The following is a 27,787-nucleotide window of genomic DNA, read 5'->3' on the forward strand; positions in this document are numbered from 1 at the left end:
ATAAAACTAACACATGTCTAAAAATGCTATTCAAGGCCAACAGTCAAAGAGTTTACCAACAAGGCGAGGAAGGATTTGAAACAAAGGCTATACGTATGTCCGTAAAAATTCAACGAAAGCTGCCAAACAAATAAAACCTCACTTACTTTGAAAATATGCCCAACAACAAACTTACAATAATGAGAAGCACGCATTAACGACAGAGCATGGAGGGGAAACTAGCTTAAGCAGGATTATGAGGTTAAAAAAAATCCACCAAAAAAACTCCAATTTACATACCTCATACAGACACACGAGTGTGTATTGGCTCGCACTCGTTTAGTGAAAGCTGAGTATAGATTGGCCTTGGTTGGTTGGAGCCCCATATCAAGTACAACAGGTTTCATGGCTGTAAAGATCGTGTCCAGCTCATCTTGTGCGAAGATGTTTGGCACATCACCGGCGTTCAGAATGTTGTTTAGATCTTCCAGAAAACTTTCGCTTTTGATCTACGTGTGTTAGAAAGAAAATTAATGTTCAAAGTTACGATAACAGTATCAAGCTTGGAAGATTTATATTTATTCTTAGCGAGTGCAAAATGTATTTATAGGTATTTTAGTGCACGTTCCGAGAATTTGTTGGCACATTGAAGGGACACTGTCACGACAGTCTTCTAATTTTTTGTGTAAGGTAAGTCTGCTCGGCCTGTGCCCATAGGCCGGAGCTGTCCCGGTTCGTAGTTGGCTGGGTTTGCTCTCCCCCGGGGGGGGGCGGGGGCCCCCCAAGTCGGGGGGCCCGGGGGGGGGGGGGGGGGGGGGGGCCAACCCCCCCCCCGGCGGGGGGGGGCCCCCCCCCCGTCAACTATGCTAGAATTATGTGGGTGCACTCACTGAAAAACAAAATAACCTATGAATCCAATATAAGAAAGGCGTAAATTCATTCTCCGAGATTTAAAATAATTTTCTGCTACTTAAAACTGTCAAACGTGAAAACGGAAAACGTCGGCCCGATTTTTTCAAGTTTTAGGCCACTTCTTTTCTACCAGTCTGTAGACCACACCACTGTTTAACAATTTTCATGAATAGTACAGTACGGTTTAGGAAGACCAGGCCACTATTAGTGGATTTCCAATTACCACCAACACCTTCATTAGATTTTCAAGTAGCACTATAAAATCTTTGTGACACTGCCCCTTTAACACGAAGTCCCACAGTTGATGATCTCGTCATTCTCCTAACCTGTCTGATTACCAAAGCATTAATATTCTAAGGAAAGAAATTTGATGTAGATCGTTTATTTGAGTGACTGTCTTAGGAAATAAATTGTTACGCATGTTTACCTGGGTATCACTAAACAGAAACACTATGGATTTGTTCTCTACTCCTGATTTCATCAACACCTTCTTCAGATCTTCACGCCATTCAGGCACGCCATAATTCTTCGCCAGTTCAATCTGGAAACACTCGTACTCGGCCCTGAATTACATGGAACAAGCATGAATTAGTTGCCTTTAAGTGAAAACAATAGCGTTTACTGAGGAACCACCATAACTGATAGAATAGTGGTTTATACATATACTACTTGGCCCAACTCGAAAAAAGTGCGCTGTTTGTACAGCGACCCTTCCATTATGTTGGCAAACCAGGAGATATAATTTAAACATTGTGTTTAGTTATCCAGTCGAGCGTGCCTTTTCCTAGTCTCTTTCGCAATCTTAATTCGATTTGTCTCGTAGCATAAGGTTAGTAAAAAGATCATAGACGTAAGGAAGGAACTCTAGTTTGTCACCCTAAATGCAAGGCACTTGCCGTATTTGGTTTGACTCGCAACACACGGTTTATTTTACTGAAAAAGAAATTCAAAGGCGTAAGGAAGGAACTCTAGTTTGTCACGCGCAATGCAAGGCCCATATAACCAAGACCTCCCACTTTAATTCCAGTGCTATGTCAACTAAGGAGTCTAAGGTAATGTCTAATCTCATTATGTTAACCCCATTACAACTTACATGTGGGCCGCTAGTCTTGTAAGACTCTGTCGTCCGCTTCCTCCCACACCGAGCAGGAGAGCGTTACCCAGAGGCTGACGAATCACACGGCTGATACGTGACACGTGACGAACTGCGTCAGCAAACAGAACCAGCTTCATCTGAGCGGTGTTGATCTGATTGTAATCATCAAGGTACTCCTCCATCACCTTCACCATCTATCAAGGTAAAAGGGGAAAATCAGATAAGTAAAATTTAAATTAGGAGGGAGTTCAGTAACTCACAAAAATACAGTCGCATTGCTGGACTAACTATGAATCAACTGACGTACAGATTCAATTCAATAATTTATTTACCCACGCAACGCTGAAAAGGGACGAGGCTCGTTTGAAAAACGTGTGCGTGAAATAATGTACGGTAAACAAACTCGCCATATGCTTTGACTGACGCTTGTCGTAGTCGATTTAGGATTATTGATGTGTACCAAATACAAACTTAAACGTTTCTCTATCTATAACTGTCTGCCTAATTCAAAGTTTGAATAACGGACTGATTGCCTTACGATCTGTCTGTATGACTATCTGCCTGTCTGACCGATTGACTGGCTGACTGACCGACCAACCGACCGACCGACCGACTGACTGATTCCTTGACTGACTGACTCCTTGACAGACTAACGGACCGACTGACTCCTTGACTGACTGACTGACTAACTGACTGACTGACTGACTGACTGACAGCCTGACTGACTGACTAAAGGACTGACTGACGGACGGACAGACAAACAGACTGACTGACTTACACAGACTGACTGACTAACTCCTTGACAGACAGACAGACAGACAGACAGACAGACAGACAGACAGGACAGACAGACAGACAGACAGACAGACAGACTACTTAGGTACTGGAACGGACAGAGGAAACGACAGCCAAATCAGTCAATCCAACAGACTCAATGAACTTACTTCTGACCAACCGTCTAACCGACTGACCGGTTGCAGCACCCATATGAAACTAATTGGCATGTATTATGTGTAAACATACCTTGTCAAAACTAGCGACTTCAGCATAAATCTTATTTTCAGCGCTAGGAACCATAAAATCGCCATAAATCATGGTGGAGTCTTTTACCACATCATTCAAGGATGTTTCAAACCCAGACGCCATCTTGTCCCGAATCAGATCCACAAACCACTTTCTGTCCTCATCATTAACCAGACGGTCCTGGAACACTCGGCAGTTCTCATGGTACCACAGCCTTAGTACGTCTTCTTTACCGCTCAGTTTCTGAGGTTGAGCCATGAGAATTCCTTGGAACACTTTAGACAAGTCCCGCAAGTTGAACGTGTAGTGGCTCTTGGCTGGAGTGGGTAACAGCTGAAATGCAAACAATCGAGATTGTCACAATGGGTAGTGGCACTGACTAGTATAAAACTCCAGAATGAACGTGTTTCGAGTCCTTTGTCTACACAGGATTATTAAAAACAAGCTATGGTAATATACTGCAGTTCCTGAGTTTTGATTGGTTTACAGGCCGTGGTACATGAGCTATTATGCTCATATGCCATGGACCACAAATTATATGGTAGGTGTACGCGTCAGTGAGAACAGCCGGGGAGCTCAAATACTGCAATTCTTTGGGTGTTTTTAATATAACAATTTTCCAGTCGCGCTTGCTGGATATGAGATAGTAATAGCCAATTTGGCGCTATGCGCAACGCTGGCTATCTACCATCTCATATCCAACGCGCGCTTCTGGAATAATTGTTAAGTATAGTTAGGAACCAGCTGAAAGGTTGTTACCTGTGTTATAACGGTGTTATAAACGGCTATGGTATTTCTGACCAGACTGTCACATAGGGTCTCTTTATCTTCACCAGCGTAGGAAGCTAATAACAAAAAGAACACAGGCACAATCCAAATAAATAACAAATAAAGGAATTGTGCTTAGTCGACCTTTGTTTGATAACCAAACAACTAACCCTTACATATAAAAGAAACGAATGTTAATGATTTGTTTACTTGGTGTATATACATGTACTTAACATTTTTACTTGTCTCGACTACTGAGTATTGTTTCTATACTGCATAACTGTGACTAAGCACTGAGATTCATGGTTTTCTCTTTAACTCTCCAAACCAAATATTTTCAATCACAGACACCTTTACATCTAACTCATATTTTTCACTTATAATTGTACAACCTCAAGTAGATTAATATTGTAAACGTCCGTGCCTTCGAAGCACAGGATATGAGCTATAATTCTGTAGCTACTCAAATGTTCCCTAGCATGCCTGACTAACAAAACTAAACTAAAACAAATAACACTAGTCTTCCTTATACACTACTCTGACCTGATAGAGCTTTGTTTCTCTCTGTAAAGAAAATTAAAATTTGTTAGCGTTAGCTCAACAAAATTAGTCTCTCCCAGTCGGGGTACAAGTACCTACTCATTTTATGACTAAGCCCGCGTTTTTGGCAGTGGCTTTGCTAAGTATGTTGTGTCTTGATGACGATTTTCTTGTCCCCAGCAAAACAGGCGATTTTGGGTTGTATACAGTGTTTATATACGGGGGCAAGATGTTCCGCCACTGATAGAAACACACTAACAGGGGCAGATCCAGGGTTTTTCTTAGGAGGGGGTGCACCACTAAGGAATGGCGTAACTGACTTTTTTTGGCAGAATACCAGTTCTATTAGAAAGCCGCAGGTCACCTCAGGGGGGGGGGGGGGCCCCCCCCCCCCCCCCCCCCTCCTCCCTCCCGAAAAAAATCCATAGAATTATATTCTAATCCCTGTAATACGTCTCTAACATGGTCTAATAGATAACGGAAATAAAAAAGCTAAAGGTTATGTCTATTAGCAATGCCTGTAAGGTCTGGGTTCTGCCTGTAAGCAAATTATCCAAGCCTTACCTATCCAAGACTTTAGAATAGTGGCAAAGATTCTGTGTTTACTTTCATCTTCCAGCTCGGTGAATGACAGGTGATTGAAATGTCTCAGGAATCGGGGCGTAACAGGGTTTCTACCACCCCCTGGGGGACCCATTGACGCCACAAAGTTGATATCCACCAGTTCACGGAAGGTTCCTTAAACAAAGGACGGAATGTTATTAACACGTGTGGTTTTTCCAGTCGTGTTCGCAATAATGTTAAACTAAAATTATCAAAATATCGCTTCTTCTTGAAATATTCCTACAAAGTCGTCGATTCATCGGCCGGCTTTACTTTTCCTATTTAAATTGGAAGGATGAAAATGGCCCGTTTTTAAATTTTTATTTAATTTTTTATTTGGTTTTTTTAATTTTTTTTTATATTTGGCCTCGGCGACAAAATAAACTTTAAAAAACATCTTGAAAAGGTCGCGAGAGCTGCAGAATTGGCCACTAAAGAGTAGTAGCTTTTTTACAAAATTCTCCTAACCAATACAACATGAAATGTATGGAGACTTGTGAGGAGAATCTATATTTTGATAGGTGAGCTATAGTGACGTACCTATGGCCCTTCTGTCGTACCATCCCCTGTGGTCGCAGTACTGACGGAGGATTTCTATTGGAGGCTGGGCACCATACACTTCCAGGGCCGGCATGTTGAGGTCGTCCACAAAGAACACAAAGTGTTTACCCAGAGGGGGACCAAAAACGCCTTTACGTCTGAAAATAAGTGAATGCAAGATACAGGCATTGATAGATTTTTTTATGAAAACAAAAACTGAATGGTTGCAGTGCAATTTCTGATGAAACCTGAACAGTTACACGAGGTATTGGATTGTGTAAAGGTTGGTACACAATTGAGGTCACGTCGCAGCGACATGCATGTAGCAGGGACAAAATCGTGTATTTTTCTCGCGAAGGGGCATATACTGTAGTGGGGTAAAATCTAGCCTGTTCCAGGCTCTTGGTAGTTAGGGGAGAGCGCAAAACTCGGGCGAGCGAGGAAAAAAAAAGAGGGGAAGACCGAGCGGCTGAAACAGGCTAGGTAAAATCACAACATGAAGAACAAAGAAAATGTAGTGGGGACATTTCGCAGTAAAAAGGGATGGATGTCGCGTGAAAGAACATGACCTTGTCGATGTTGAACTTAGTACATGTGTATGATCTGACATTAATTTTTACGCAACGGGCAAGGTTGGTGGTTGTTGTTTTCAACATATGATTGAAAGAAGAGCCAAGGCAGAAAAGCATGGATGAATGAAATGAAGAAATAAGCAAATGCATATAAAAAAGAGAATTTAAAGACAATCCCCAAGGAAAGAAGAGGAACAACTAACTGAAACAACGTGACCTACCTCTTGTCAAGTTTACTGTCGATAATATCCTGTGTTTGATTTGCAGACGTTCGCGCAGAGAAATTCAGGAAATGAGACAGGAACTCCTTGGGCATGTGATTGAGCAGTTTGTCTGCTACACACAGGGTTTTGCCAGAACCTGTGGGACCGACACACATCACCTGGAGAGGAAGAGCAACTTCGTCAGCCACAAAGCATTTGCTAGACGTTTAAAGAAAACGTTTTCTGCTTTATCATAGTCATAACTAGCGGTAAAAAAGGTACAGCCACTTTTATTAGTTTCTTCTGTATTCAGTTGGACGCCATAAGCAAACTGAGTACAAATAGAGCTTACGTTGCTATTTGTCTTATTTGCTGTGCGTCAAGTGCTGTTCGCGCGCGCTCGTTCAAACACGCGTTTCTCTTGAGGACACTGACTTTATCTTTTCATTTTCCTTTAAGAATGAAGCAATTGCAAGCATTGACTTACCTTCTTGTTGTTTGTTAACAACATTTCCAGCACAAACGATCCTCTAACCAAGTCCATGGTGGGTACAATGATATCAGAGTAGTTCATTTCCGGTGGAATGTCAGGCATAGCTACGGAAGCCATCCAGTTTACCCACTTCACCTAAAAAACATATAAAGATGCACCTTTAACAATCAAACATTTCTAAAACCACGCTTCTTTAATACAACATTCATTGCACGTAATATTCTACATTGTTATATAACTAAAACTTTTTCCCCAACAGGCGCACTCTATTGGCCACTTCGGGGTCACATAACATCTAACAATAAAAACTGTTTCCCCCCAAAGTCTCTGAGTGGGCATGATCTATGACGCAAAGAGGAACATTGCAATGTTGTCCGCGAATGTTAACCGACGACCGCCATAGTCTTCGTCGGCAACAAACACTTAATGACTGATCCCCGGGAACCAGTTATTTTTGTTTCCCCGAGTCTCAATGTTTCGGGAAATATTACTGTTTCCTCGGGAACAGTCATTAAGTGTATAATATAGCTTTCCGTCATAACTTCAAGCAATGCTAGAAAATTCAAGCCAACTTACTTGTAATAACCCTGAGCAAAAAAAGAAGAGAATCTGGTCGCCTGTTTGTTTCTTTTTTGACACATCCCATACTAACATTATTTTTTCAGACTCAACCAAAGTCACCTTTTCGATCATAAAATAGTTACTATTTTTCACCGTGAATCTAAATGCCAAACAGATGTGTATCAAACCTTGAAAACAATAAGTCGGGACAACTTCGAAGAGCATGTTTAAATTTTTCTTCCCCGTCCTTCCGTTAAGTCAAATCTGCCCCCTCCTCTCCCCCATTAAGATATCAATTAGGTCCTCTCACCTCCCCTGCATGATGATCGTCGTCGTCATCATCCTTACTGTGTTTGCGACTGACTCCTCCATCCTCGAGTGAGTAATCATACACCAGACCATAACTTGGGAACTTCATGGCAACCTGTTATATGGAATAAGGAATTCAACTCAATCTCTGAAAAATTATGGTTTTAGAGCGATTTTCACTCGAGTGCCGAAAGTAAGGTCGCATTTGATTTGGTTTTGCATTACTACGTTTGGTTTCTGGTTTAAAAATCTCGCGCCACTTTCTTGTCTAATCAGAAGTTCAACCAAAACCAATATTGGATCGTTCGTACACGTTTTCCCGCGCTTCGTGTCAGTTGCATGTATTTGCTTCGAGTTTTGATTGGTTTACTGGATTGTTCTTGTTCTCGATAAAAAAAAGTTTGGATGTGCAACTGGAAAAATCTCATTAAAGATTGAAATACATGCATGTTTTCAAAATGACAACGTCTCAGAAACCATTTTTTCCACATGTAGCAAAAAATACTAGCCTGAGATAAAGTACGTTATAAACTACGCTTCATGCTGATTTCAACATCAAGGGAGATAATGTGCTCAACTGCGATTTTTTTGCAATATGATTAGACTCTGACCAAATTAGCAATGGCATCGAAATTCAAATAAATAGCTACGTGCAAGAAATACAAAACCCTTGTCCGTTTTGTTCACACAAGAAAGTCGGCAAAGTTCTTTAGCGGCACACACTTGCTTCTCGAAAAAATACAAAATTAACAGTAACCGTTACGTAACAGTCGACTCTCTCTAAAACGGGCCCGTCGGGACCGGTTCTATCTGTCGTTAAGAGGTGTCTTTTGGAGTTAATTTATTTAAAAAAAAAGGGGAAGGAAAAGGGGGGTTAGCTGAATACCATAAATTAAAGTAAACGAATGTTCTTGAGAATTACCTTCTCGTCATCCATCTTCTTTCTCAAATATTCACTGAACTTCTTTCTTCCGTCTCCATCGCATGTTGCTCCGACCGACCAAATGAGAGCGAAGATAAACCAGGGCTCAATCAGGGTCTCAACCAAAGCTATGTTCTCTGCAGGGATGGTCTCTCCCTGACAAGGCAAAAGCAAAAGCACTTACTTAACTCATATAAAAAAAATTGTGTCAGGCAAACTGATAATCGGGAAATCACTTACACAATGTACGACATATCTCACATTGCACAAAACTAGATATATAATAGCTACACGTGAAAATTGTAGTCCTACACAAAAGTTGCTGAATCAAGTCGTAGTCTAACTTGCTTGCTAAAGCCCCACCTAACTAAGACAGACACGGAGACACGAGTGACTTTGTAATGTTCTGACTTACGTAAGTATACCGATCAATGGGCTTCATCCTAATACTAAGCGTAAAAAAAGAACACTCACAAGTTTATTGTAAGACGGCTGATGCCTGACGCAAACTTGCTCAAGATGAACGTTCCCAAAACCTGCAGCACGTTTATGACTTGAGAGAAGCCGGCTGTGGAAACTATAACTTTTCTGAATTGTTTTTGTTTCACAGTAGCACATAGCATTGATTCTTTCTTGTCAAACGTTTCAAGTGATTAAACTACATCATCATAACTACGCACCTCTTTAGGAACAAACGGAGCAAAGAAACAGTCCAGAATACGCATCAGACTGCAAGTCAGGTTACTGTTGACAGTAGTAACAAACTCCTTGGTGTTATTCCTCAAAAACTTGAGAGAATCCTGAAAATATTCCAAATATATCAATAAAATATACATTTGCAAAGAATCTTACATAAGAGTAGTGACACTACATTGTAACAACAAGTGCAAATGGCACAATTAGCCAATCAGAACACGAAGTAAAAAACGGACAACCAGCGAAAAGCGCGGGGAAAATGAGATTTAGCCATGTTTGGATTGGTCTTACAGTGAGAACATGGAAACCGTAAACACTTTCATTATACTTTGAATAAGGAAGCAGAGGAAATAGTTAACAAATTATTCACGAAAAATAACCTCTGCTCCATCTCTTCTATTTTTTATATTTCCTCAAATTCCTTTTTTTTTCAAAATTAAATAAATTTTTTAACTATACTCCTGATTGGTTAAAAACAAACGTTTGCTCTTACTGGTTTGAGCACGCTGTACGATTTTTTTTACCGAGGCTAGTAAACTCAAATTACTTTCGATAGTCAAGAAAAAAGGCTTCTCTAGATCAAGCCACGATGTTGATAGACCTTAGCCAAGAAGAAGTCGCACATAAGAAGATCTCTTACCTCTAAGAATCTATCAAAAAGCGACTGTAACTTGTCCTTGTGGTCAAATATGGCGTCCGGCAGTGTTTTCAGGTAACAGTTCACATATGGCTTTAGACCCAAGATACTAGGTTCCAGGTACACCATACCACAGCGGCTGACGGTGGCCGGGGAGGCAACAGCAAGGTCCTGGACCTCGAACATCATTGTCATGGCCTGTAAATGAATTACATTGTACGTTCATCAAATCGGGAAAATTACCGATCTGCCGAAGAATTCCGACGACTTCCGTGTCCAGTTACGGCTAAATCAACAATTTTTAAATCACAACCAAAGCTTACCTCAGAGAGTTTAATTATTTCTCCACTCGTAAGACAAAGCTTCTTGTTGTCATCCAGCACAGTGTTCATGTTTTCAATCCACACGGCGTCCACAGGCCCGTCAAACACGTACCATTTCTTGTCACTTGTTGTACTCGAACTTCCAACACGGATCATGGACGATAAGATACCGTCAGTCCTTTAAAGCGAAACATGAAACCATAATAAATGAAACATGAAAAGGCTGCATAACAAGGATTGCGCACAGAAGGCAAACTCGACGAAAACCGAAATGGGATTTTTTAACTTTACTTTGGGAATTAAATAAAAGGCCCAGCATATTAAGGTGACGAGTACGGTTTTTAGCAAATTTAGGTAAAGGAATTGTCAATCAATTTTTTTTAAATATATAAATTATTTTTTTAAAAAAAAAAGAAAAATTTTAAAAAAAAAAAAAAAAGAAAAAAAAGGAAGAAAGAAAAAAAAAATGAAGATTAAGTTTTTTTTTAATGGGAATTTTTTTTTTTTTTGATATTTTTTTATTAAATATAAAAAAAAAAAGCACGACTTTACAAGCGATGCTGCGCCTTCCAATGTTTCCACACTAGCAAATGATTCCTGATAAGTCGGTGCAAACAGCTTTTGTGTTTAAACGCAAATGACGGCGAGGGAAGCTCGTTATCCGGGAGAGAAAAGGCGCTCAATTATATTGTTAGTTGTTGTTTTTGTGGGAATGACTGAACAGCCTTACTCCAGAGTGACTTCGTCTATCACAGGAATTCTCCAACATTTGCAGATCGCGAAAAAAGGGAGAGAGGAGAGAATCGTGACGAAATTAGTCAAGGGGAGCTTAAAACAAAATAGCCACACAGTACTGGTAGTTTTATCCAATTGGACAGAACATAAAATTCAACTTACCATTCATGAGTTAGTAAATCAAATTCTCCATACAGCTGTCCCATGGTGATGGATTTAGGATTCAGTACAAATGTATGCACCTCTTCATACGGGCTACCTGCTGGCGAGTCTTTACCTTTCAAAGACGTCAGAGCTTTCTTTAGAACCTCGTAACACTACAGAAAACAGCACAAGAAAACAGGAAATGGTCAGGAAAACACTGAAAAAGATAATTAGAATTGCCTGTTTACTGAATCCCACAAGGCCAAAAAGGATTTTCTTTGAATAGTTCTACAACATTCTATCAGATTTATCTTGTGAAAATGCTATGTTTCTTTTAAAATAAAAGCTCTTTGCAGTTGGAGTTTTTGTGGTAATCGGTTCTTTTTTGCAAAGCAGACGTGAGGCAAAAAGGACTGTACCAGAATGACACACATGTATTCCATAAATTTTGGTGTATCTCATGCAAAATCTTAAATCGAAGCTAAATCAGACGTAGTAGTCCCAATACAATAAAAAGAATTTCTTTTGGTAATGCAGAACTTATAAGTGGATTTGAATTATTAGAACTTTCTTTCCCGATCGATAAGGACAACATAAACAGTAACTTTGCAGTGTGTCGTCGACTCACCCTTGTTTTCCCTGATCCAGTAGGACCCACCAACATGAGTCCATGTCTGACTACAGTTGTCTCGTACAGTTGAATACACTTGGTCACAAATCCATTCACATCCTCAAGACCCAACTTCAAGCATGTTTTTCGAATAGAGTCTTCCAGATCACCATAATCAATAGGCTTCTCCCTGTAAGGAAACGCACGTTAGAATTCTAATGTAACCTGCATTCATAAAGTAATCAGTCACACGATCACCAGAACGATCACCAGTATTAAAGAACAGCCGCGTTATAGACTCCGTTCAGCTAATGGTCTTATCTTAAAATATCCTAGTTTAAAACTCAAAAGACTTTAGGGGACCCCCCCTTTTCATCAATCTGCGGCTCCTTACTTATGGAACGATCTGCCCCTTCACTTCCGTCATGAGGACAATTTCAAATCTTTACTTAAAACGCATCTTTTTAGACTTGCTTTTGATATGTAATATTTTTAACCTTTTATGTAATTATCAGGTGTTTTATTTAAAATTTTTAGCGTTATTTATTTTGACCTTAAACTACTTACGTTGAGTTTTTTATTTGCTTTTTAATGTTTATAGCATTGAAACGCGCTTTTGAGCATATTTCTATGGAAAAGGCGCGTTATACACCCTAAGGAGACACCATGAATATTTACTTCCGCAATACGAGTAAAATATTCAGCGCCCGACGAAAAAAAGATCTACAAATAGCCGAGGGTCATTTGAATATTTTATTAATGACGTCACGCGGAAAATAAAACTCAAAATGGCCGCTCGACTTTTAATTATTATTTTTATAATTTTTAATTATTATTAATAATTATTCAATAAGCTGCTCTCAGCAAAGGCATGGGTATTAGAATTCTAGTGAGTACTTGAGTCACGGCAATTATTCCTGGAATTTTATATCCTTTAGGCTACTACTTACTCGACTTTAGGGAAGAGATCAGACACAATTCCACGGAACAGCTTCAGATCGTCTTGCAAGAACTTCGGTACGTTCACATCTCGAATAGCACGTAAGACAATGAGTTCCTGGGAAGGACAAGAACAAAATATCAATGACTCAAAACAATCAGGCAAAGTTTGTTGGAGAAGCCTTGAAGACTGTACGTAGAATCCTTTACAGAAACTGAAATTTTCATTACCTCACTCATTTCGGGGTTTTCTCTCTTCAGGTTACCGGCAGCTGATATGACAGTTTTCACAGCTCGCATACCAAAGTCGTAGTGATCCTGTAACAGGGGACAGTTATTAGTACAATTGTATAATAGAATTATATTGACTCTTTCTTTGCGGAACTATTCTCCATACATTGCAAAATATACAAGACAGCTTCCGGTTATACATAACATTACGTACAAAAAAATTTCGGACATTTTATTTCGGACGTTAAATTTTCAGACACTTTTTAATCATTTCGGACAAATTTCGGAAAAATTTCAGACACTTTGCTGAAACATCCTCAAGGCTTTACAGATACTTCGTCGCGAAAATAACACAAATACTATCAAGCCGTTAGATATCTCAGGCTTTGTCTCAACTGTAGATCGCTCCATAAAGGAAACCAACAGCTTCGGAGCACAAAGTGTCCACTAGTTCTGTCCTTTCAGAACCCTTCCTTGTATCATCGCTGACTCATCCCCAGTCGTCTCTTATGCGAAAATTAAGACGCGAAGGATGACGCTTTTCTTTTTCCTTCTCATATTCCCCTCCTTGTCAGCAGTCGACACAAAAAAAAATTAAAATAGGGGGGACGAGGGTATCATCGGGTTTGTTTGCCCGCCGGCTGTGTATCTAAAACCGTTAAAACGGTACTGTAAAAAGTTGGACGCTTAAAAATTTCGGACGGTTTTATCTTCGGACACTTTTTTGTCCGAAATTAAAATCGTGCGAAGTTTGCAAGTAATGTACGGCATTTTAAATTCTGTGATAACAAGCCTTTCCCCTACAAACCTGTGAACTGAGTTGTTCTGATGACAGTTTGAATGTGGTGGTTATCTTTTTGGCCAAAGCTTTAGCTTCCGAAAAACCGAACGAGAACAAACTGATCTCAGCAATCAACGCATAGTCAGGAACCATCATAGCAACAGGACGGAACAAAGCCTGAAGAAATAAACAAGTATATGAAAATTGGCATATACTACATAGTGATCAATACTTCACACGAAATGGCATGTTTGGATTATCTTATTACCTTGAGATTGTCAGGCAGTTCTGTTCTTCCTGCATACCCAGGATTCATTGTAATAAACACAGCACAACTAGGTCTCAGCGAAAGTTCAACACCTTCAAACATGAAGCGTTCAACCTACAAACAAAAAAGGATAGTTAAGTAGAGGCATTATCATTTATAAAATGTAAGTACTTCACATTCGTTCGACAAAGTTGCGGTATTTAATAGCAGCTTGACCACTTTTTCTCGGCAAGACAACAGCCACATTTCAGACAAAAAACGTGCAAGTACAATACAATGTTTAATGTGGTCATTACACTTAGCTATGGTTTGGTGCGTCCCGAGTTGTTAGCAAAATCGGGGGGAACGCCCCAACAAGTTTAAAGGAAGCCAAAATAAAAATAAAAAAAAAAAAAAAAAAAATTCAAGATGTTACAGAATTGGGAAGGAAAACCATTGCCAAACGATTGAAAAAGGAAACAGCAGAACACTTCCGTTGACTACGTTATAAGAGTAAATGCCTCTCTACCAACTAAGAACCAATTTATTTTTGGCAGACTGAGTTTTTTTCTAACGACATTTGAGCCGTTTAACCTCTTGACTTAAGCAAACTGCAGAACATAAAAATGGTACGTTTAATTTTAGCAGGATCCTGTATTAAAACGTACATGTAGCTTGAATTCTTTACTACAAGAACGCAAATAAACAAGAAGAAATCCTACAAACCCTTGCTTCCAAAGCTTGTTGAATGGTGGAAATCTGCTGAGCCACCACTGATAACACTTCCACGTCTATACGATTAAACTCGTCAAAACAGGCCCAGGCACCGGCGCTAAAGAGAATGGAGGAATAAACATAGATACTCTCAAATCAATGGTTAAAAGTGTCTTCAGGGCAACTACAGTAAAAGAAATTTAAATATACTGAAGAATTTGAGTAAGCTTTGTAAAAGTCGCAAAAATTCATTGCATTTTCTGTAAATAGTGTTAATATTGTTTAATTGCTGTAAATAGTGTGAAATAATAAAAATCTAAAATCTAAAATCTTCTCGTTACATCAGTGCTATCGTTCTCCATTGCCACATGAAAATTCCACACAACTTGAAACAGTCAATAAAACCTTACATTTCATGATTATAAAATACCATCTTTACATTACATGAAGTTAGTCCAGTACCTTGCCAAACCCTTGAAGAACTTGCCCATGGCCATAAAATCCAACTGATCAGAACAGTTGAACACGACACACTGAACAGCCATAGCTTTACCCAAATCCTGCAAACATAACAAACAAGAAATTAAAGACTTAGAAAAAGGTGACACGCACCCTCGTGTTGTCCTATACCTTCAAACAGTAAAACCATTATTCCTTCCTTCTCCTTCTATTATTCCTTCTGTTATCCTCGTGCCCAGGGTATTCGTTCCCATGACCAGCGGTCGGGAAACGAGCGACCCTGGAAAGTTCTGATTGGAAGCTCGAAAATATCGGACTTCCGGTTGAATTGCAGAGCCAGCTTCACATGACCAACGAACTTCTTGGTGTTTTATTTCCGGCAATTTTTTTTTCTTTCAAAACCAATCAAAATCGATCCTGCAAAGGAACTTTCGAGAGTCGTTTGTTTCGTGAAGCTTGCACAGTAAGAAACGTAGACTCGAGGTACGAGATTGTTGCCGAGAAACAACTGACGATAAATTGAAGTGGAACAACTGATACGCACCTTTGTGGTTTCTGTCTTGCCTGTGCCGGCAGGCCCAGCAGGTGCCCCTCCGAATTTCAGATGCAGCGCTCCAGTAAGTGTAAGATAACAGCGATCTGTCAGGGGGGTGATGACCAACCGACCTGTGTTGCCAAGGTACTCGTAGCCATAATCAAACTGTGCATTCACTGCGCGGATAATCATGTCATCTTCCCAGTAGTACCTGAAGAGTGAGAGGTTTATGAAACAATTTTAGACTTGTTGTCGCTTTTTACGAGCAAATTTAGTCAACTCAGTTACGCCTCGTTCACCATTTGCTTGTAGAAATCTCTTACTTCTAGCTTTATTGTCAACTACATGTACGAACCCACAGTGAAATGCAGACTTGCCTTAACTGGCTGATCCACTCAAAATCATTCACATTCTTCACATTCTCTGCGATCATCTTTGCAACCACATCACACGCATGGACCTGGAGATAAATAAATATGACTGATTACAAAACGTAGTTCAGCCTTGCACGCTTCACTGATGCTACGTTGTATTGTACAGAAACCCCAAGGCAGTTAATTTACAGAATTATAGAATTCATGCAATGTAACAACTGTATCAAAGAAAGCAGCATTGCTCCGCCATTATAAATGAACACTAGGCTTGCAGCATGTGGTGAAGAAAACAAGCAGTCGGCAAAAGACAGGCCACTGCTAGCTCAATAGCACCTTTAAAACGTTTTTTTCTAGTGACGCTTAGCTTACCTCAATAACAATAAGAGCTCCAAGAATCATCCGTGCAAGTTTGCTAAGGTTTCCTCTCACCAGGGTAACTAAATCGCTAAGCTAATAAAGAAAAAAAAGCACAACAATTAGAATCACTCATTCTGCGATAGATTTCACTTTACATCTAGTTTTCCCCTCCTCAGTTGGCAAAAAAAACCTAATGAGCATAACTTCTGTTGTTCAAAGCATTGTTTTTTTCAAGACCCAAGCAGTTCGCAAAAGACGCCGAACAAAGGCGTTCGTATCTTTCTGTTTCGTACTGCACTTCGTATGGGCCACTTTCTCGCTTAAGTTTCTTCCCTTAACCTTCCGTTCATAAACAGCCTGGAAGTGGCCCAAAAATAGCAGGTGTTCGCAGGTGGTCATCAATCACGTAAAGCACAGAAAAAAAATGCTAAGACCGTTTTGTACCTCAAACGAAACAAAACCCGCTTACCTGAGCCATCAAGGCCTTATAAAGTTCGTCAATCTTGTTTTCAACCAGTGCTTCAGACACTTCTTTTGTCCAATGAGTCTGACAACCGGCAATCACTACCTGACCAGGCCACTGTAACACCCACTCTGTACGAGGAGTCTGTCACAAAACACAGATAACATCAGTAAAAGGGTCAAACCCCCTAACCTCCCCACCCACTTTCATTATCAGTCCTTGTAGGGTCATTGGACGCATAAGGCCTCTCCCCACCCACTTTAGTTCTAAAAAATTGTATGACTTTTCCATATGTGTTGACAAACATTTTAAGCAAATCCGTGAATTGGAGCGTTTTATTTTTCTTTTGCTCATGTTCCATGGACTTCCATGACGGATCCTGTCTTTCCAGGATATTTAGTCCTGGACTACTAAAACTTAAAGGGGCAGTGTCACGAGAAATCTTCAAAGTTTTCGTGTAAAATATTCTGAAACTATGATGATGTTCTCACTGTTAAAGCAAAAAAAACTTTGAACAACAAAAGAAAGGCATGAAATCATTCTCCAAGATTTCTATGTGGGTTTTAAGAAATTTTTTTCCAAGTAAACTGTCAAATTTGCCGACGTTTTCAAGTTTTAGGCTACTACTTTCCTACCAGACTGTTCCCAAACCACGTTTTAACAATTTTCAGGACTTGTTAAGTACGTTTTAGCAAAGCCAGGCCACTATGAGTGGATTGACAATTCATACCAACACCTTCATGGAATTTTCACTAAATCTTGGTGATACTGCCCCTTTAAAATGTGTGAGACACACGTATCCGTACGATCCCTGTAAAACTACGGGCGCCTCTGCATATGACAACTTACATCGGGATATGTTAACAAAGCTCTGTTTATGATCTTTCGTAAACTTCCTCTCATGGTGTTTTCCACTTCCAGCAACCAGTCCTCTACATTCCCTGTTGGATACAGAGTGTTGCTGAATGGGACGCATTCTCCCTCGCCAGAGAACATAGATGAGATACGCAAGTCTTCCTCGAATGCAAGCTAGACATGACAAAAAAATCAATCTTAGATAAGTCAAACAATTTTACAAAAAACAGATAGTAATGGGATACGTCCTCACTGCATAAACGCCATTTAGAGTAATAGTTTAACCCCTCACACCTTGATGTCAAAATAAAAATTCTCTTTATGGGACTCTATGCATTTTTTAAAGTGCACAGTATTTCTTACAATACAATACAATACAACAACTTTATTTATACACGTATAAATTTTAAAAAGGGGCCTTGACTCAGAGAAAAGTTATTTATTCTTATCACTTGAATGTTTGCGTTAGGAGAAGTTAAAACTTAACTGAAAATTTACGCTAATTTGCAGTAGTATATGTAGCAGCTCTCGTAAAGCCTGTAATTCTACTGGTCCTCCCTGGTCCTTCGGGGCTGTGGCATTGTTCCTTTCGTTTGTTCTCTCAAAAGAAAGCGAGCCATTCATATTAATGAGACCTTGCTTGCAAAGGCTGTTATACGCGACCCTAATATGTGCTAAATATGTTTATGATTTATTTATCAAATTGGTATTGGGCAAACTTAAAGAAAATTGAATAAGTATATTGCCGTTGGGGTTTCAACACATTTTGTTCTCTTCACTTGATCTGCCACATGTGAAACACACTATAACTTGCAAAACACTAGAATTGCTTTTTTCTGCATCTTTAATCAGAGAAATAGCCGATAATAACGTACCTTGGCAATATTCTCAAAGCATTTTCGCAAATGAGGCTGAACAGCAGTAGGATCTTTAGTCTGAGACAGAATCTCGAGAAGTTCGTCATCTGACAGGAAGTAGAATCTCGGAAAGGCTGAACGTTTGGTCTCCAGGTATTCACTGAGTCCCTTTTGAACCTGATAATTTAAAAAAAAATCCACAATAAATCTTTAGAAACAAATCCGAACATGCAAGCAAGAAGAGAAGTAAATTGAAATGTTCCAATGTTCTCACCTGTTCTAGCAGTTTGTTGCATTCACGAAGACTTTCCAGTAGCCTAGCATCTGGACAAAGAGAGATAACCTGAAAATACATCAATGAATGGTTATGATTGCATTTATCATACACGAGGACAGTAGAACGGCCTAAGAAGACGAGAGAAACAACTTAAAAAACATCGAACGTGCATTGCGGCGCACTTGGAGCGCGGTTGCACGTTTTTGCTTGGAGTTCACATTGGTTTACTAACTGTGACATTTATATTTGAAATTTATTGGCCAGGCCCCAGTTGTTCAAAGGGTGGAAAGCGCTATCCACCGGATAAATGACTATTCGGTGGACAGCGTAGTATGTTTTGTTGCTCCGCTGGATAGCGTTTTATCTGGTGGATAGCGTTATCCACCCTTAGAACAACTGGGCACAGCACAACACTTAATAGTCCTTTCCTGCATTCCAACAAACAATGGCGACGAGGTTAGGGTGGTCAAAAATACAAGAAACGTATGAAAATATCCACCCAACCTCGTTCTGGTCCAATTGTTCGTACGCACTGGAGTGGAATGCGGAAACGTTCTACAGAAAACCACCGACAAATAAAAACGTTGTTTCCACTCGACACAAACTATTGTTTTTCGCACCTGAGGATTTCCCTTAGCACTGTTCATCACTTTTCTCCATATCCTCTCCATTGTCTGGTATCGCTTGCTTTCAACAGGTAACTGCCGGTTAATGTCCTCGGAGCTGAAGATGGGTTCCAAATACAGCCACGCGCGCTGACACTGAAGCCACTCGTCCATCACATCCTGGGTCATCACCAGCTTGCTTTCCCACGTGGTTATGCGTTCTTCGAATGGCTTCTTGTACGGTGAAAACGACATGCTCTGTGCCATGACAATATGATCGTCCAATAGCTGTGAGCAGTCGTCACTGACTTTCATGATGAACGTGCCTGTTTCCTTATATGGCATAACCTCGAGCATGACTGGTTTCCATTCGGACTCCATCTTGTCAAGCGCCTGATGAAGGGAACATTACACGATTTAAGTCCATTGAAAATTTTCGCCGAAGCACGAACATTAGCTGGTAAAACCGAAAATAGTTGTTGGCGTATCCTTGTTGAGATCAACCAAACAAGCGAGAAAATGAACAGGCAAAATAATGTCGTTTATTGAGATGTCTTTGTCAAGAACGTACTTAAAATTACATATCAATCGACAGTGTTCGCTTAAAGAGCTTAAGGTCAAATACATGCCACTGTGGTAAAACGAAAGTCGCTTAAAAGTTTTATCTGCTTCTAATCTCAGTTTGGTAGTTCTAAAACACTTTGCAATTATTGTGCATGTTTCGTGTGAGGGTATGTTCCCATCCAAACATAGCTGGCCTGATTTGGACGTAACTTTGTACATTTGAAATCATAGCATATTATTTACCTGTTCAATGGAGTATTCTTTGCCAGCAATCTCCGCTACTTTAGCAATAACCTCAATGTGATCTTGTAGCTTCATTTCCAGGCACTTTGTAAATGTTAGCTGTGCGTTTGCCACAATAGGAAAACCGAGCTCCTTGGACAACTGAAAATAAAAAAAGAAGTTACGCATAGTTAATATCAAGCTAGCAGGGGTTGTATTTGTTGGAGAATTCACTACATATATCCAACGCCATTTCCATTTTCGCACTGAAAGATCCGCACGGTTTGAGTCGAAATTCCGTCTTAAAATTATCTCACTAGTGCATTATTTGAGGGTTACCACTCAAAAGCAAGGCATAAATCGAGTTCATAACTTGCAATTAATTTTGGACATAAAAAGTGTCCGAAAATAATTACGGTATAAAACTGTTAAGTACGTACTTTTTAAATGTATTCAAGGAAATGTTAGTCTGAAATGTCAGCCGTCCTCTCGTCCCAACCCCCCCAAATTAGATAAAAAGTGTCCGAAAATTAAACGTCAGAACTTTTTTGCAAGTAAGCTGTATACTTAGTATCTGATTTGGTTACGCAGAAAAAACAAAGCTAACGCAACCCTTTATCCATTTTCATACCTGTTCCCAATGTCTGCTTCGCATTCCAGGATTCCTCAAGCCCTGAATGAGTGGAATATACGGCTTGAAGTTTTCAATCTTTTCCTTGACTTCCTGGGCCACTTCCTGGCAGGCAGGGATCTCCTTGAAATGTTTAACACACTTGAAGATGGTTTTGAATGCATTGTTCACATTCTGTTCCAGTTGTTCTGCGTCGATTGTAGTGAGAGGATCATTCATCCAACTGTCGTACCACTTCTGCCAGTCAGAAGCTGTCAGCCACATGTTCTTGAATGGCTCAAAGTCCTTGATCAAGCGTCCCAGCTTGTCATACTGTTGGAAATTAGAGAGAAAGTTATACATGAGTCCGAAAATGGAACTTTCATTTTTTGCCAGTCGTTCTTAAGATTAAATAAGATTGGAGGAACTTTTCAGATGCATACAATGCTTACAGCTTGTATCGTGGCTCAGTTTGTTGAGAAAGTATGGACTGCAAACAGTCATTGACAGTAGAAACAAACCCACACCTTAGCCACCGCTTTCCTCCTTTTTGTCGTGTTTCTCTTTTTCTTTATACCTTATTATAGGAAATCAACGCTTCATGAAGTTAACGCGAATTTCAAAATTTCGCGTAAATTTAAGTCGCGTTAATTTTTGTTAACGTTAATTTCCGCGCCGTTAACTAAGTGGAGCGTTGATTTCCGCGACCTTAATTTCCATTATTTTGGCCCCAATTTCTCGATACAGTCCAGACGTTCTTATCTCCTAGGAAAAAGCATTTTTTCATCAGGGTGGACTCTCGAAGCGGTCAGATTCCATCGCTTAACCCATGCGTTTGGGTTTAGTATCACGAACATTGTTTCCGTCTCGGATTATACCCCTAGTGTTGAAATAAACTTGTTCCTGTTGTCTCCACAAGTGTTTTTCTTTGTGTACGTCGCGTTAATTTCCTTCATTTTGAAATGTTGCCCCCTCTTTCGCGTTAATTTTCTTTATTGGGAAGTAATTTTCCATTCCATTCGCGTTAATTTAAGTTGCGTTAATTTCAAATACCTTAATTTACACAAGCGAGAATATCCTATAATAAGGTAGTCCGGAAATTTGTCAACTCATTCTCACTTTATCTTGGTAGGCTAGCGCAAGTAAATTGGAGCAGTTGGAAGTATAACGCACAGGACAAAAGGTATTAGCAAATGTCTTAAGAGGGCTTCATTCCACATATTGTTTTACTTTCGTTCGCAGTTCATTCTATTTTGGGACAGTATTATCTTTTATTTCTTAAGTTTTATCTCATCTCTGTCCGGTATTTGCAAACTGAAAGCAACAGAAAGAGCCTTAAACAAATAAAAGCAACTTACAGACGTGACAGGCAGCCCAAACAGTCTCTCCCTGTTGTTGTATGTAGTAGCGAGCGTCTGACATTCCTTGAGCTGTTTAGTGAGCCGGCGTACCTCGTTCGCCACTTCGTGTGATTTACTGAGGTCTGTGTGAGCAGCAAATCCAGCTACAGCCATATTCAGCGAGTCCAGCCTGTCCTGGAATGTGTTCTGGTCTGCTAACAGGTTCTTCTGGAATCTTTCCTCATCTGCTTCAAGGCTGGCTTCTGTTGCTTCCATCTGTAGCTGGATTTTATGAGGCCAGCCGATACATGTCCACCTGGTTGAGAAAACGGAGGCATTTTAACACGGTCATTATAGTATATCCAAGGTAACTGCTATCATTACATGACTTTAAAACAAAACGATATGTTAATGTGTGGAGAAAATCTCCTAATAATACTTTACTAAAGTATTTTGCACAAAAAGTAATAACTGCAAAGCATTCTGTAACTGAATATATTACGTTCTGAAACGTAGAATACTGCTCTACTGTCCCTGTAAGTTACATGTAAACTCGCCTAACACGGAACGCGGAATTTCTTCTGCAATTGTCTTTGCAATGTGTGCATGTTACAAGTGTTTGACAAAAATTGTTTGTGTAAATAGGTAAGAATGTTGGACCCAAACTCAACTTGTATGCTCGACAGAAAGTGACACTTTCCCGTAATGTTCTTTAACGGTTGATCTGCATGTTTGTTTCTTTGTTTGCTTGTTTAAAAGCTTTTATAGATTGCTTGTTTGCATTCAGTGGATTTTCCTGAACTAGCACGGCTAAGGACAAACATTTTCACTTTGGCTTACACAATTCACCTCTAGAAATATTCTTCATTCGTACTCACTTAGCATTAAAGTCCTCGGCTGATATATTGTAATTGAACTCCTCAATCAGTTCATAGTCTACCATGGCCTTATCGATCAGTTCCTGATTCTTCTTCAGCTGTTCTGGAATTTGCTTCATGTATTCTCTTTGTTCTGCCAGCTCTTCAATGCTGTTTGGTTTGTCATATAATTGCCGTGCAATGGCCTTGAACTCCTCACAAACCTGCACAATGAAAACATAACCACTTTGGTTTCTGCTATAAAGAAATTTGTATTCGGACAACCAAAAATAAAGGATCCCCGTTTAATCAAGGCCAACATCCGTGTTCTAATACATGAAAATACTGTTGACAGTAAATGAAATGATGTAAAGTGAAATCTTATTAAAATCTCAGCATCCACAAATGAACTGTTTTTGAAAATTTCTTTTCCTGACACTCCATCAGGGCTGTCATTAAGGGCCATAACCCATAACACCTGGTACAGCTGAGCTCACTTAGAGCAGTTTTCAATTGAGTGTCGTAAAACAAAAACCAAGGTAATCACTCTGCCCAATCACAAAGGATACAGACAATCCAGTGAACCATGCAGCAGGCACGAAGCACGGAGAAACGTGTGCGAACGAGTCACAATTGGTTTTGGTTTTACTTCTGATTGGTCGAGAAAGTGGTGCGAGTTTTTTGAGCTAACCACTAAGTGTAGTAATGCAAAACCAAAGCAAACGAGAATTAATTTCGACACTCAAGTGAAAACCGCTCTAATGTTGCGGGTGTCAATGTTGATTGGTGTTACATTACACTTGCATTGAGAATGAAATGCTACGGGTGATAACTTCAACGTAACGGCTGCATAAAAACTTAATGACAGCCCTGCTCCATAATAACACTTGATGGATCCCCTTATGGCAAATCTCCCTATCTTCCTCCTTCAGGTGTAACAGAATTGTTCTGATTCATAAATTCACTGACAGCTTCAGATCCCCCATAGCTTAAGTGTAGTAGTTACCCCCTCAAACTTCTCCAAAGTAAATACATGTACATTATATTCATGTTAGATGTATATAACACAGCTGTTAGTAGAATTAATGACTTTGCCCTAAATGACACCAAATCAATTCAAGTATTACCCACCATATCGGCCTGTTTGCGAAGTTTCTTGGCCAGCAACTCAATAACTGCACTTGCCAGTGCTTTGCATTTCTTTGCAAGTGCCTGCCTGACTCCTTCAGTTGAAATCCAGTATGGACCAATCACAATGCTTGATGGCAGAGAGTTTTCCAAAGTCTCTTTGTCTTTTAGATGTCGCTCAATCTCCTGCTTCACTTCTGAAGCTGATCGCTCTTGAGAATCATACTCACTAAAATGATAATTTAGAGGTTAGAAATTAAAAGGAGCAACGAGAGTGATTCATCACATTTTCAAACACCAATAAGAGAGCTAAAAATAGGTCGAACAGCAGACGGTATTTTTGACGAACTACGAAGTGACACCAATAAGAGGGGTCATGAATGGTCTATCAAAATTTTACAGTGCTTGCAACATTAGGCTTCTGCTCTGATGCTCGCAAAATTTCAGTGGGTGCTCGTTTGCTCGTGGTTGCATGTTTTTGCAAGTGCTCGCATGCTGGGGTTTTAGTGGAGCTAGCGTTTTGAATGTTGCTCACAAGGCTATTTTTTGTCAATGCTTGTGCTCGCAAAAAAAAAAACGCTCTGCTTGCATGCTTGCAAATGCTCGCAAAGACCATTTGATACCCCTAATAAGAGTTTAAAATAGGGCAGGCAGCAGAGTATTTTTGACAAACTTTGATGTGTTTGGAAATATGATGAAACGCTAGCTCGAATTGACTTGACTTAACATGATGTCAATAGAGAAAACACTTTACTGAAGACATGATTTACAAGAAAGCTACTCACATGAGGTACTGGTTTATGTCCAGGTTGTACAGCTCAAGGTACTGTTCATACTGTTTAGCGTAAGCCCTCAGAGGAATGAGAGACTGTTTAATTGCATGCCTTACAGTCTCCCTCAGCTTCACTACCTCAGGTTCGTTCTCACCGACAGACTCAAGAAGAGGTGTACCACTCCAGAATAACCCTTCAATCACCACCTTCTCCAGCTGTGGTACATTCTTTGTACAGGTGATACCCTTGTCAAACAATGTAATCACCACACGACCAAAGCTCTCTAGGTCTGTGTTGTACTGTACTCCTGTCTTCTCCATTGTTAGGTCCAACATGAACAGGGCATTCTTCTTGGGTCTGTAAATAAGTTGATTTACGGTTGTTATTTTTTTACGCAGCTTTCTAACTCAGAGACTTTTTTAATACAGTTGTATCCCAATAACTTGAACCCTAGATAAGTCAGACATCGTCATCATCATCATCATGTTTTTTACCCTCGGATTTCAGAGTAGCTTATACAGCATTTCATCAGTACACAGCACGATGGGCAAAGACCAGACCACAACACCAGGAACTCCTACCCTCTTAAACCTCCCTTTGGTAGTATTGGTTTATCAGCTTACTTAACCACAGAAGAACACTTGAAAAGTTTTTAAATCCCTTGACTCTCAGTCTGGTTTGACAAGTACTTCGTTTACCCTCGGATTTTTAGAGTACCTTAAATTAGCTAATAGCTCGGAGTATTTCCCACCCCAACCTTGACAGAACAACTGGCAAAGGGCAGAACACAACATCAGGAACTTTTTGCCCTACTCTTTACGATTACTGTGTGGGCTCTTTAATGTCCCCTACTGACCATTACAGTGAAGATGCAGGAGATGGAACCTCTCGTTTATTGTCTCTACAATCTCTTCCTGTGTTTTCCAGCATTGTGGATGATTTACTCAAACAATTGCATGTAATGATTTATCTTACAAATGCTTACTTGTAATTGCTATTTATGATATCTGATCCCCAATCAAAGTCTTCCGCTAGGTCCACCACACTATATGTGGCATCCTGGATCATCTGAGTAAAGGCAGCCAAGGAGTCCTGCACTAAGTAACGCAGTGAATCCTAACAGACACAAGGAGAAAGGCAACAGTTATGTCACACAGTTTCAAGATGGGGGTTAATTAATGAAGCCCAATGGTTAGCATGCTGGACTCTGGAATGAGCAGTCCTGGTTTGAGCCCTTGCTGTGGACATTGTGTTGTGTTCTTGGGCAAGATACTTTACTCTCAAAGTATAGTGCCTCTCAACACCCAGGTGTATAAATGGGTACCAGTGAGTGGGTTATTCCAGAAAAAAATACAACCCCGGCGGATGGCAAACTGTAAATTCTCATGGGGGGGGGGGGGGGGGGTTTAATGGCTTGAGAAACCTGGGTGGGGGCTGGATCTGAACCTAAAAATTCTTCCTTGAGGTCACTTTTAACTTAAACTCAATCAATATGTTTTAACGACTTAAAATAAGAAGTTTGCATTGGAAAAATTTTAAAACCACCATAAACTGGAAGAATTCAAGATTTTGAAAATCTAGAAGTGTTCCAGTTTATGGTGTTCTCACCTCATAATATTATGCCTTAAGTTTACCTTCTTAGGGCCTTTTATTCGTGAAGAACCAGCGCAATAAATGGATAACAACAGCTTTACGACCGGAAAAAACACTGTCGGCCGAGCATGCAAAAACATGACAGGACTTACTTCAGGTTTCAATTGCCCATCAGGCACACACGTAGCACATTGTCAAGACTAATAATATTGTACTTGTTTTAGGATTGCTATCAGCTAGGTTGAAGAGCATAAGTCTGAAAGGACTGATATTATTATTTTCTTAGCAGCCTACATAGACCCTAAAACTAATGCAAAATGATTTGTACCTGCATGGCAAATTTGACCAACTGCATAAATTTTGCCAGCTTGGAGATTTGGTACACTTCCCAGTTCCTTTCTTCCATGTTAAACCATCCTTTGCCCACATCTAACAAGCTGCTACGTATTGCGGTCCTCAGGGTGTTTAGCCAACTGTCCCGCAAAAATATCTGCACCTGGAATAAAGCAAACAAGGGAGGAAATGAGGAGGAAATCGGTCAAGGAGGAAAAAGACCAGGGGCCATTTCCTGAAGGTTCTGAAAAGTTTTCGCACCCGGAAAGCCATAGTAAAATCCCAAACCCTTACCATTACAGAGCTGTTTTATTCACACATTTTTACTATGAACAGAGGTTCCCTTCATACAAAGTTTCAGGTCTACACACTTCTTAAGATACAGATATTTAAAAATGGCTTTGCAGGCCCGAAAAGTTTCTGGGGCTTTTAAGAAACTGGCCCCATATCTTTGGTTTCCCTTCTTTTCTCACTAATGGAAGAAAGGAAAGTGGTATTAACTTCCACTTTTTATTTGAACATTCTTTTCAGATTCATCCCAGGAGATGATTTAATACATTGACATGGTTGGATACATCATTGGACTCAAATTTGAATAACTATGTGAGGATCTTCCTACCAAACTATAAACAAATCCTTCTTACTATACACTGTAAGTACATGCAACAAAAACTTATTGTACATTTAGCACTTTGTTTGAAGCTGTCGCATATTCTTGTACATCGTTTTAGTTGTGTTTTCTGAGCATACACTGTACCTGTGTGCTAACTTGAGCTTGGGTCTGTTCAAACTCCTCAAGTTTCATGCTTTTTGAGACAGGTACTTGGAATACAGACATGCTGGCAACCTTGTTGCATTCAGATCTTACTTTAGCCATTGCCACAATGGCTTCCTCTCGTGTCAACAAGCAGTTGAAGGCAAAGTTGTCAAACTTTTCATCAAACGGATATGAAGGAACATCTGGATGAAAACCTTAAGTAAAAATAAATAAAACAGAGAATAAAACA

The 27,787-nt window shown here is 39.9% G+C and overlaps 1 protein-coding gene across 3 annotated transcripts in view; it reads right to left on the minus strand.

The window, feature by feature from the left end:
• The window catches only part of LOC144643691 (dynein axonemal heavy chain 1-like), a 67,659-nt gene that overhangs the window by 27,351 nt on the left and 12,521 nt on the right, over positions 1-27,787 (minus strand). For 2 of the 3 annotated variants that reach the window (XM_078503013.1, XM_078503015.1), the window contains exons 7-46: positions 27,538-27,752; positions 26,776-26,943; positions 25,840-25,970; positions 24,867-25,211; positions 24,085-24,310; positions 22,975-23,177; positions 22,115-22,412; positions 20,778-21,089; positions 20,168-20,308; positions 19,376-19,753; positions 18,753-18,821; positions 18,497-18,655; positions 17,616-17,795; positions 16,773-16,910; positions 16,316-16,396; positions 15,950-16,032; positions 15,582-15,783; positions 15,041-15,138; positions 14,591-14,696; positions 13,886-13,999; positions 13,645-13,794; positions 12,837-12,923; positions 12,617-12,723; positions 11,685-11,856; positions 11,075-11,229; positions 10,178-10,355; positions 9,858-10,052; positions 9,202-9,321; positions 8,522-8,677; positions 7,601-7,714; positions 6,724-6,864; positions 6,255-6,415; positions 5,462-5,619; positions 4,883-5,056; positions 4,322-4,342; positions 3,770-3,855; positions 3,011-3,343; positions 1,985-2,181; positions 1,319-1,454; positions 280-488 (exon numbers count right to left, since the gene is read on the minus strand). In XM_078503013.1, coding sequence (XP_078359139.1) covers positions 280-488; positions 1,319-1,454; positions 1,985-2,181; positions 3,011-3,343; positions 3,770-3,855; positions 4,322-4,342; positions 4,883-5,056; positions 5,462-5,619; positions 6,255-6,415; positions 6,724-6,864; positions 7,601-7,714; positions 8,522-8,677; positions 9,202-9,321; positions 9,858-10,052; positions 10,178-10,355; positions 11,075-11,229; positions 11,685-11,856; positions 12,617-12,723; positions 12,837-12,923; positions 13,645-13,794; positions 13,886-13,999; positions 14,591-14,696; positions 15,041-15,138; positions 15,582-15,783; positions 15,950-16,032; positions 16,316-16,396; positions 16,773-16,910; positions 17,616-17,795; positions 18,497-18,655; positions 18,753-18,821; positions 19,376-19,753; positions 20,168-20,308; positions 20,778-21,089; positions 22,115-22,412; positions 22,975-23,177; positions 24,085-24,310; positions 24,867-25,211; positions 25,840-25,970; positions 26,776-26,943; positions 27,538-27,752 — 6,697 coding nt within the window. The remainder of the gene's footprint in view (positions 1-279; positions 489-1,318; positions 1,455-1,984; positions 2,182-3,010; positions 3,344-3,769; positions 3,856-4,321; positions 4,343-4,882; positions 5,057-5,461; positions 5,620-6,254; positions 6,416-6,723; positions 6,865-7,600; positions 7,715-8,521; positions 8,678-9,201; positions 9,322-9,857; positions 10,053-10,177; positions 10,356-11,074; positions 11,230-11,684; positions 11,857-12,616; positions 12,724-12,836; positions 12,924-13,644; positions 13,795-13,885; positions 14,000-14,590; positions 14,697-15,040; positions 15,139-15,581; positions 15,784-15,949; positions 16,033-16,315; positions 16,397-16,772; positions 16,911-17,615; positions 17,796-18,496; positions 18,656-18,752; positions 18,822-19,375; positions 19,754-20,167; positions 20,309-20,777; positions 21,090-22,114; positions 22,413-22,974; positions 23,178-24,084; positions 24,311-24,866; positions 25,212-25,839; positions 25,971-26,775; positions 26,944-27,537; positions 27,753-27,787) is intronic. The other variant, XM_078503014.1, reaches the window with a different exon arrangement.

The sequence above is a fragment of the Oculina patagonica genome, chromosome 2 (assembly GCF_052425735.1).
Source record: "Oculina patagonica isolate OP01 chromosome 2, crgOcupat, whole genome shotgun sequence".
NCBI classification, from domain to species: Eukaryota; Metazoa; Cnidaria; class Anthozoa; order Scleractinia; family Oculinidae; genus Oculina; species Oculina patagonica.